Source organism: Elephantulus edwardii, unplaced genomic scaffold (assembly GCF_000299155.1).
Source record: "Elephantulus edwardii isolate Elephantulus edwardi_28Jun2011 unplaced genomic scaffold, EleEdw1.0 scaffold00540, whole genome shotgun sequence".
Taxonomy (NCBI): Eukaryota; Metazoa; Chordata; class Mammalia; order Macroscelidea; family Macroscelididae; genus Elephantulus; species Elephantulus edwardii.
The window spans coordinates 131,880-143,132 of NW_006400290.1; the positions used below are offsets into that span (position 1 = coordinate 131,880).

An 11,253-nucleotide genomic window follows, 5' to 3' on the forward strand; every position below is an offset into this window, starting at 1 on the left:
GGGAGGGTGGAGGGACAGCGCAGGAGGGGAAGACCCTCTATGAGATGGATTGATTCGGTGACTGGGGTAATAGGGATGTGTGTGTCAGAGGCAGTGCGGTTGGCACAGGATAGAGCAGGGTTTAGGGCTGTTGTGCATAGGGTCGCTATGAGTCGCAAACGACTCGACGGCACATAACAACAACAACAACATTGTTATAGACATTGTCTCAATCTATCTGAGACAGGTGAGGGACTTCTCTCTTTTGCTGACCCTCCCTCCACCTTTACAAGCATGATGTCTTCTCCAAGAACCAGCCCCTCCTAACAACATGCCCTAAATATGTGAGACGAAGCTTCACCATCCTTGCCTCCAAAGAACTCTCTGACTGCACTTTCTCCAAGACATTTGTTGTTCTCTTGCCTGTCCACAGGATATTCTGTACTATTCTCCAACACCATAACTCAAAGGCATCAATTCTTCTGTAATTTTTAGTCACAAATAAATAAATTTACTGACTGCTGATGCAAAAGGTGTCGATTGTGGGTCCAAGAAAGAGGAAATCATTGGCAATTCGAATCTTCTCTTACGTTTTTGCCTATCGGCCCAGTGATGAGAATTTTTGTCTTCTTGATGTTGAGCTGTAATGCATATTAAAGGCTGCAATCTTTTAATTTATCCAGAAACAGGCACTCAAAAATCCTATAAATAGTAGCAGAATATTGCTTGATACCATGCTGGAAGTAATATATAGTTAATGTCAATGAAAGTCACAAAAATCTACATGCTTCTAACATTTTAAAAGTGTAATTTCTTGATAAATCTAAGCTGAAAAAGGAGACATTCTGATCTAGATACCAGAATACTCCAAATATTACAAAGAAATTAACCTGCAACATCAGCTACCAAAATGAAACATAACCAGCTCTTGATTAAAATGTTCCTAATATCATTATCAGAAAACTATAAAATTCACAAAGCGGTTTCACATATATGATTTTATATGATTCATATTCAGTGAGTTATTATTAACATACTACTATATATAGATTTTCAACAAGGAAACACAACCCTGCTTGTTGAAACTGAGGAGGACCTGATGCACTTGTTGCAGAGGGTCAAGGACTGCAGCCTCCAATATGGATTGAGGCTCAATGTCAAGAAGACAAAGATTCTTACCATGGAACCAATTGGCAGCATCAGAATGTATGGTGAAGAGATTCAGATTGTTCACAGCTTTAGTTTGCTTAGCTCCACAGTCAACATTCTTGGCACCAGCAGCCAGGAAATTAAAAGACGTATTATGATGGGAAAGTCTGCTGTTAGGGACCTCTTCAAAGTACTGAAGAACAATGGTGTGTCTTTGGTGACTAAGGTGCATCTGATACAGGCCATTGTTTTGCAATACTTGTTATGCATCAGAGAGTTGAACAATGACTATGGAGGATAAAAGGAGAATTGATGCCTTTGAGGTGTTAGTGCTGGAGAATAGTATTGAGGGTACCATGGACTGCTAAGAAAACAAACAGATTCATCCTGGAGAGTGTTAAACCAGGTTGTTTCTTGAAGGCAAGGATTCTGAGGCTTCGTGTAACATACTTTTGACATGTTGTAAGGAGGAACTGGTCCTTAGAGAGGAACATTGTGCTTGGGAGGGTGGAGGGACAGTGCAGGAGGGGAAGGCCTTCTATGAGATGGATTGATTCAGTGACTAGGGTAATCTGGATGGGTGTGTTGGAGACAGTGTGATTGGCACAGGGCAGAGCAAAGTTTAGGGCTGTTGTACATAGGGTCCCTATGCAAGAGACTCGATTACACATAACAACAACAACAAACCAAGACAAAATGACTCGTTTAAGTCACAAAGCTAAAACATGTGACAGATCCTTAGAATCAATACCATGATCTTTTCATATGCCCTCTGAGAGAAAAAGGGTGAGCGCTCTAGAAAGTTTAAAATAATGCAGACATTTAAAAGTTTCAAATTACCTTTTCCAACTGTTCTTGTATCCTCTGGAGTTCTTCCATTCTCTGTCTCTCTTTTTCTTGCATTTCCAACTCTAGCTGAAATGCCAGCTGTTGCTAAATAAAAATACATGTTTTATATTAAAGTCAGATGAATTGAAAGAAGTTACTTGTATCATTCTGACACATTCCAGGATAAGTAAGTTAACACTGCTGTCATGGGGTGACAATTTTTGACTCATAATCATACTATGTGACAGAGTAGAACTGACAGAGTATTTTCTTGGCTATTATCTTCAAGAATTCAAATTTGCAAAGAACCAAGATGGTGGTGGTGGAGGAAACAGTGTAAGTAGCTAGAGGAGCAGTAAGCTGCATAGAAACAAGCCACGAGGGAGACCAATGCAGCACACAGGGACCGATGCAGTTTGACATGGACAGTAAAAATTTGAGTCAGAACTTTTATTAAAATAATTAGTTTGGGAGCTACAGGAGCAGCATGCCAGAGGCCCTGACAGAAGTGGCCAACTGAACTGCTGTGGGCCCCACCTGCAAGGAGAAAGCAGATCCGTGGGAAATTGACTGAGTTTTATTAAGCCTTTCCTATTGGCCAGGAGCAAGAGGATCAGTAGGAATTTTACTGAGTTTTCTTGGTTGACTGAGTTTTCTTGGGCCCCACCAACCAGCCAGGAGTGAGTGGGTCAGGAGGAATTTGACTGAGTTTTCATAAGCCCTGCTGACCCACCAGTAGTGAGCGGGTCAGTGAGAATTTGACTGAGTTTTCTTAAGCCCCACTGGGCCCAAGGTCTGACTGGGGTGGGGGCCATTGGGCAAGGCACCTACATGAGGGCCACTGGGCAGGGTCACTGAGCAAGAGCCACTGGGTGGGAGATGGGCAGCTGGAATTTGAGCAGGGATCCCACTCGTGAGCACACCCAGACACTGAAATTTGAGTGAGGTCCCCACAAGTGGCTGAACTGTCCCTTTGGTTGCCCCACCCCACCCCTTGTGCCTGCTCCATCACCATTCAGCTCCACACCCTTGCCTACAAATCCAGTCAATCAACTTGCCTTTAATCCGGAGCACCTTGATCTGACTTAGTTACAAGAGGCTGCTTTCACAAGCATTGAAATGAAACTTTCCTTGAGTCAGAAGTTCAGAGAGAAACAAAGGCAGGGTAGCTGCCCCACCAATTTCTACAGCATTGTCTTCAGATCAAGAACTTATCAATGTCAGAAAAGAAGCTAGCTATCTCACACCCTACACAAGCACAAAGTAAGATGTCACCCTCCCAAAAGATGACACAGTATCAATGGATTTCCTGAAACCAGAAAGTTGGATGAAACACAGAATTTAAAAGAACAATGATTGAATATTTTCAATGGGTAAAACCCAAACTTGAACAGTGTCCCAAACAGGACACTGCAAACAAAAACCAGGAGAGCTTAAAAAAAAAATCCAAAACAATGCAGATAAAATGAGGCATTAGTGGCACTGGAAAAACAAGAAACCACGTTCAAAATTATGAGGTCCAATGTTTCAGATGCTATCAACATAATGGAGTGACACATGAGCAGAGTTGAATAGGTGGAACACAGAACCAGTGAAATAAAACATAGAATTGTCACCACTGCTCTGCTAGAGCAAAAAGCAGAATCATAAAGGAAGGAAAAAGAAGGAAACCTAAGAATAATGTGGGACACCATCAAGAGAAATAGCATGCACATCATCAGGATCCCAGAGAAGAAAGAAGCAAGCAAAGGCATTGAAAAAGTTGTGGAAGAATTACTAGAGGAAAATTTCCTATGCATAATGAAGAATGAGAGAATATATATTCAAGAAGCTGAGCAAACACCATGTAGAATAGACCCCAAAAGAAAAACACCAAGGCATATCATAGTCAAATTTTCCAGAAGATAAGGAGAGAATTTGGAAAGCAGTGACAGAGAAACAAAGAGTAACCTATAAGGAAGAGCAGATAAGTTTAACTGCAGATTTCCCAGCAGAAACCAGGCAAGCAAGAAGATAGTGGGAGGACATATATCAAACACTCAAAGAATATAAACTGTCAACCAAAAATACTGTACTCAACAACATTGTCCATTAAATATAAAGGAGAGATAAAGATAGTCTAAGAAAATCAGAATGTAAGAGAGTTTGTAGAAGAAAAAAAAAAAACCCAACATTGCAGGAAACACTGAAACACTGAGAGATGTTCTTACAGAGGTGTTACAGAAAGCAGCATGGACCAAAGTAACGAGCAACAACACCAAAAAGAACAAAAAAACGATAGCAATAAAACTCTACCTTTCAATAATCACACTGCAAATGAATGGTTTGAATGCACAATTGAAGAGAAAAAGACTAGCAGATTAGATTTAAAAAAACCAAAACAACAAAATCCATCAATATGCTGTCTACAAGACACACCTGAAAAATGAAGATAAAGAAAGACTAAAAATAAAAGGATGGGAAAAAAAATATACCAAGCAAATGGAAACCAGAAAAAAATAATCTCTGATAAAATAAATTTCAATGCAAAAACCAACACGAAGGAAAAGGAAGGTCAAGAGGACATAACTATAATAAATATCTATGCACCAAATGAAAGACCTCCCATCGACAAACAAATGGATACGGAAGCTCTGATATATTCACACAATGGAATACTACGCTGCAGTGAAACACAAAAAACTGGATGACCCTGGAGGACGTTGTTGTTGTTGTTAAGTGCCTTCAAGTTGTAGGTGACTCATAGTAATCCTATGAATGAAAGACCTGAACGCTTGTACAACTTTCATCCTTTCTCCAGGTTCATAGGATTTCTGGAGGCAAGCTATTTCAGAAGTGGATGTCACTCCTGCTTCCAAGCTTGTTTGAATCTGGGAGCTCCACCAAACACTATAACCATTATCACATTTGACACATCAGTCACAGTGTTTAGCTTCACAGCAACCACGAATTATCTCTTTTCAGCAAGTGGACAGACCAGGGCTAGATGACCTAGAAGAATGTTTCACCAAAAACAATTAAAAACGGGTTTGAGGGTCATGGATTAAAGTCCACCCACCATTGGATTGGTAGCATCACTTTCTGTCCACTAGACCAACTAATCTCTCTCTATGCTGTTGTTGTTGTTGTTGTTGTTGTTGTTGTTAAGTGCCATCAAAATGTAGGTGACTGATGGCGACTCTATTAATGAAAGATCTGAACGCTTCTATAACTTTTATCCTTTCTCCAGGTTCATAGGGTTTCCAGAGGCAAGCTATTTTGGAAATGGATGTCACTCTTTGGAGGACATTATGCTGAGCAAAATATTTCCGTCACAAAGGACAGATACTGTGCGCCACTGCTGCAGCCATTGTCCAGCCCTGGTGCTGCTGAGGCCCCTTTAGGACAGCCCGTGCTGAACAGACTCCGGGAGGATTTACCCTGGAGCTGGGGACCGAGAAACTGGCCCCCGCCCCTGGGTGGACCAGAGGTCGAGAAATCCCAGATTCCCCGGAGGTACTGATTCTGATCCCCTCTTCTGAAGCGCTGCCCTCATGAGACAGCAAAGATCCCGAGGCCTCCAAGGTGAGCAGTGTGTTCCTAATCTGGGGTCCTAGAGACTGTTTGGCTGGACCCCTACCAGCTTCATGAAATCCCCAAATGCCCAAAGATGGGGGCGAGGTGGGGGGCAATAAAACGTCTTCTGAAGGGGAAAACAAACAAACAAACAAGACAGACACTGCATAATGCCACTGTTGTAAAATGGGACTAACATCAGGGTTGAGGTGAGACTGAGAAAAGGGGGACAAATAATGTATACTGCATTGAAACAGATGAGGGCGAGAACTCTTTAAAAGCGATAGATGATTAGGTATTATTATCATGACTGGAGTCCAGAATGAAGGCTGCATAGTGGAATGGACATGTGGGGAGCGATTGTATAACAATGAAAGAATTTTTCTTTTACTTTTCCATAAGAAGAACGAATTGTGGAGGGAGAGGTGAGAAGGGAGAAAAAATGCAATAATGAATGAATGAAAATCCAAAGTCTCTGTAAATGTTCATTAAAATGTTTTTTTTTAAAGGAGTGGGGGGAGAAAGAAATACCTGCAAAATATATAAAGCAAACATTAATAAAACGGAAAAAAGAAATAGACAACACTACTATAGCAGTTGGAGACTTCAATACACCACTCTCAAGAAAAGATAGAACTACCAGAAAAAAAACCTCAACAAAGATGTTAAAGAATTAAACCACACAAAAATCCAAGTCAAGTGAGAGAAGATCTTCACCCTGAAACCCACAGCATTCCTTTTCAGCAGGAAGTAGCTAAGAGAATACGACATCCCCTTTTCCTTATGAATCAGGGTGAAGTTTCTCTCAGGGAGGAGTGATAGGGAATGGCAAAGGACACACTGACAAAGGAGATTAATCAGAACTGGCTTTGACAAGCACTGTGGCAATTGGACAATTAAAACAGACATTCGTGGGGGGGGGAAGAAGAACGAACTGGGGCGGAGGGTAGAGAAAACAGTGCAACAATGGATGAATGAGAACCCAAAATCTCTGTAAATGTTCATTAAAACTAAAAAAATTTAATAATAATTAAAAAAATCCAACTCAACCTCATTAATATTTATGGGCTAATGCACAAAAAAATAAAACCCCACAGTATAACTTCTTCTCCAATGTGCACAGAGCATTCTCCAGAACAGATCACATTTTAGGTTACAAGGCAAGCATCAATAAATTCAATAATATAGAAATAATACAAAGCATTTTCTCAGACCACAATGCTACAAAATTAGAAATTAATAACAACAGGATAAAGGAGGGAAAAAAAACCCATACATTTGGAAGCTAAGCAACACCTTGCTTGAACCTGAGTGGATACTAAAAGAAATAAAAATGAAATGAAAAAGTTTCTTGAAACAAATAACAATGAAAACACAACTTGTCAAAACATCTGGGAAATAGCCAAAGCAGTACTCAGAGGACAATTTATATAGCAATAAACAAACATATCAAAAGGCAGGAAAAAATTACCATTGACTCTTTAACCCAACATCGTCAACAAATTGAAAAAGAATAGCAAGAAAACCCGACACCCTCTAAAAAAACAGAAATTATAAAAATTAGAGCAGATATAAATGAAATAGAAAATTTAAAAAAATTGAAACCATTGGCAAAATTAGGAATTGGTTCTTGAAAAGGTCAATAAAATCGACAAACCACTAGCAAAACTAACAAATGAAAAGATGGAAAAGACACAAATAGTCCAAATAAGAGATAAAATGGGCAATACCAACTAAAATAAAAATGCTAACACTGGAATATTAGGAAAAACTGTACACAAACAAATGTGAAAACCTAGAGGAAATGGACAGATACTTAGAAATTCACAATCTACTTAAACTGACACCAACCGAAACTGAACACCTGAACAGACCCATTACAAAAGAAAAAAATTGAAAAAGAAATAAAACAACTTCCAGCCAAAAAAAGTCCTGGACCAGATTGTTTAAAAAGTGAATTTTATCAAACATCCAGAGAAGACCTGTCACCAATTCTACATAAAATATTTCAGAAAACATAAGAAGATGGAATTCTCCCAGACTAATTCTATGAAGCAAACATAACCTTGATATCAAAGCCAGGAAAGACAGCACCAAAATAGAAAACTATAAGCCAATATCTTTCATGAACATGGATACAAAAATTCTGAATAAATTCTTGGCCAATTAAGTCCAATTATACATCAAAAAAGTAATTTACCATGACCAAGTGGAATTCATAACAGGTATTCCAGGATGGTTCAACATAAGGAAAACAATCAATGTAATTGATCACATTAACAAAGCAAAGAACAAGAACCACATGATCCTATCAATTGATGCAGAAAAGGCCTTTGACAAAATCCAACAACATTTCCTCATTGAAATAATCAACAAAATAGGATTAGAGGAAAATTTCGTCAACATAGTAAAAAGTGTATATGCAAACCTGAGAGCCAACATTGTTCTCAATGGAGAGAGATTAAAGGTATTCCCCTTGAGAACAGGAACTAGGCAAGGATGTCCACTATTTCTCTTTGCAGACGATATGGCAATATATTTAGAAAACCCTAAAGACTCAGCAAGAAAACTACAGGACAGCAAAGTGGCAGGATACAAGATCAACATGCAAAAATCAATTGGATTTCTCTACAGTGACAAGGAGAATATAGAAATGGAGCTAAGAAAAACGATACCCTTCACAATAGCTAATCACAAGATTAAATACTTGGGAGTAAATCTAACCAGAAGCACTAAAGATCTATTCAAAGAAAATTACAAAACATTATTACAAGAAACAAAAAGAGACCTGGAGAAGTGGAAGAAGATCCATCGCTCATGGATGACAATGCTTGCAAAGGCAATTTACACGTTCAATGCAATCCCAATACAAATACCAATTTCATTCTTCAATGAGATAGAAATGGCAATCTCCAATTTCATTTGGAATGGAAAAAGGCCCCCAATAAGCAAAGCACTCCTTAAAAAGAGAAACAAGGTAGGAGGCATCTCATTTCTTGATTTAAAATCCTACTACACTGCTGTGGTGGTCAAGACAGCGTGGTACTGGTACAATGACAGACACATAGATCAAAGGAATAGAATTGAGAATCCAGAAATCAGTCCATTCACCTATGGTCAACTGATTTTTCACAAGGAGATGAAATCAGTTAAGTAGGGAAATGACAGCCTTTTCAAAAAACGGTGCTGGCAAAATTGGAAAACTATTTGTAGAAAACTCAAGCAAGATCCACACCTCACACTATACACAAAAACCAACTCAAAGTGGATCATGGACCTAGGACTAAAACCAAGGACTATAAACTTCATTAAAGAAAAGCTTGGCAGAACTCAGAAGTTCTGATCCACAACATATAGTCTTCCACGCATCCTGAAAAATACGGAGGGATAAAATAGATGCATGGAACCTTCTAAGAATCACATCCCTACAAATATACAAAAAGTTCTCTAACAGGGTAAAAAGGGAAGCCACAGACTAGGAAAAAATATTTGGTAATGACATGTCAGATAAGAGGCAAAAAGAATAAAAACAGTGTATATGAACTAGGGATATTGTAGCTGATGTTAGATGGATCTTGGCTGAAAGAAAGGAGTACCAGAAGAATGTTTATCTTTGTTTCATTGATTATGCAAAGGCATTTGACTGTGTGGATCATAACAACTGTGGCTAACTCTGAGAGGAATGATAATCCCAGAACACTTGATTGTGCTAATGCAAAACCTATACTTGGACCAGGAGATAGTCATCAGAACAGAGCAGTGAAACACTGCATGGTTCAAAATTGGGAAGGGTATATGCCAGGGCTGTATCCTGTCTCCATACCTTTTCAATCTTTATACAGAACAGATTATCCGGGAGCCTGGGCTCTATGAGGAAAAATGTGGCATCAGGATTGGAGGAAGAATCATCAACAATCTGCGTTATGCAGATGACATAACCTTGCTTGCTGAAACTGAAGAGGACATGAAGCACTTGTTGTAGAAGGCTAGGGACTGCAGTCTTCAGTATGGATTGACTCAATATCAAGAAAACAAAAATTCTCACCACTGGGCCGATAAGCTGTGTCATAATGGTGAAGAGATTGAGATTGTTCACAGTTTTGGTTTGCTTGGATCCACAGTCAACACTCTTGGCACTAGCAGCCAGGAAATTAAGAGACATATTGTGATGGGAAAGTCTGTGGTTAGAGAGCTTTCTAAAGTTCTGAAGTGCAAAGATGTCAGTGTGGAGACTAAGGTGCGCATGATACATGCCATAGTCTTTGCAATCACTTGCTATGCATCAGAGAGCTGGACAATGACTAGGAGAATTGATACCTTTGAGCTGTGGTGTTGAAGAAGAGTATTGAATCATGGACTGCTAGGAAAATGAACAGGTTTGTCCTCAAGATAGTGAAGCCGGGCTGCTCCTTGGAAAAAAGAATTCTGAAGCTTCGTCTTGACATACTGTGGACATGTAGCAAGGAGGGACCAATCCTTGGAGAGGACGTCATGCTTGGGAGGGTGGAAGGACAGCTCAGGAGAGGAAAATCCTCAATGAGATGGATTGATTCAGTGATTGGGGTAATAATGGGGGCAGTTGTGTCATAGATGGTGAGATTGGAACAGGATAGGGCAGAGTGTAGGGCTGTTGTACATAGGGTCACTATGAGTTGCAGGTGATGCAATGGCACATAACAACAATAACAGCATATGAACTTTATGAACCTTGTATGTAAATGAGAATAAAATAAAAAATTTTAATAATAATTTAAGGAAGTGAACAGAAGATTTCAAAGGGCAGCACGGGAAGACAAAGCAAAGTAATATGAAATGTGCAAAGAACTGGAGTCTGAAAATCTAAAGGACCGAATTCACTCAGTATTTCTTAAGCTGAAGGAACTAAAGAACACATTCAAGCCTCAAACTGCAATACTTAAGAATGCTATGGGCAGAATATTGAATGATCCAGGAAGCATCAAAAGAAGATGGAAAGAGTATACAGAGTCACAGTACCAGAAAGAATTGGCTGACACAGAAATATTTCAAGAAAAAAACATAAGATCAAGAGGCAACGGTGATGAAGGAGGTAGTTCAGGCTTCTCTAAAGGACTTGGTAAAAAATAAAGCACCAGGAATTGATGTAATGCCAGTTGACTTATTTCAAGAAACAGATGCTGGATGTGCTCAGCAGATTGTGTCAAGAAATCTGGAGGACAACTACTTGGCCAACTGACTGGAAGAGATTCATTTTTATTCCCATTCCAAGCAAAACCCTAGATAGATTAATTGATTTCAGGTTTTGTGATTCTATTTCATTGATCGATATGCCTGTCACTGTACCAGGACCATGCTATCTTGATAACTACAGTTCTGGTCAAAGGCTGTGAGGCATCCTCCCCTGTTTCTTTTTTGAAGTAGTGCTTTGTTTATTTGGGCTCTCTTTCCTGTCAAGGCAAAATTGGAAATTTCCTTTTACATATTGTTGAAGAATGGAATTGATACCTGTATTGGGATTGCATTGCACTTCTAGATTGTTTTTAATAAAATTGTCATTTTTTTCTTTTTTTAATTAGTTTTAATGAACATTTACAGGGATTTTGGGTTTTCATTCCTTCATTGCTGCACCATTCTCTCTACTCTCCTCCCCAGTTTGTTCTTCTTCCCCCGCCATCTGAATGTCTGTTTTAATCGTCCAATTGCCACAGTGCTTGTCAAAGTCAGTTCTGATTAATCTCCTTTGTCAGTGTGTCCTTTGCCATT

The 11,253-nt window shown here is 39.3% G+C and overlaps 1 protein-coding gene across 1 annotated transcript in view; it reads right to left on the reverse strand.

Moving 5' to 3' along the window:
- Window positions 1-11,253, reverse strand: part of DYDC1 (DPY30 domain containing 1) — a 40,322-nt gene that overhangs the window by 12,017 nt on the left and 17,052 nt on the right. Inside the window, exon 3 of the mRNA XM_006903216.1 lies at window positions 1,969-2,061. Coding sequence (XP_006903278.1) covers window positions 1,969-2,061 — 93 coding nt within the window. The remainder of the gene's footprint in view (window positions 1-1,968; window positions 2,062-11,253) is intronic.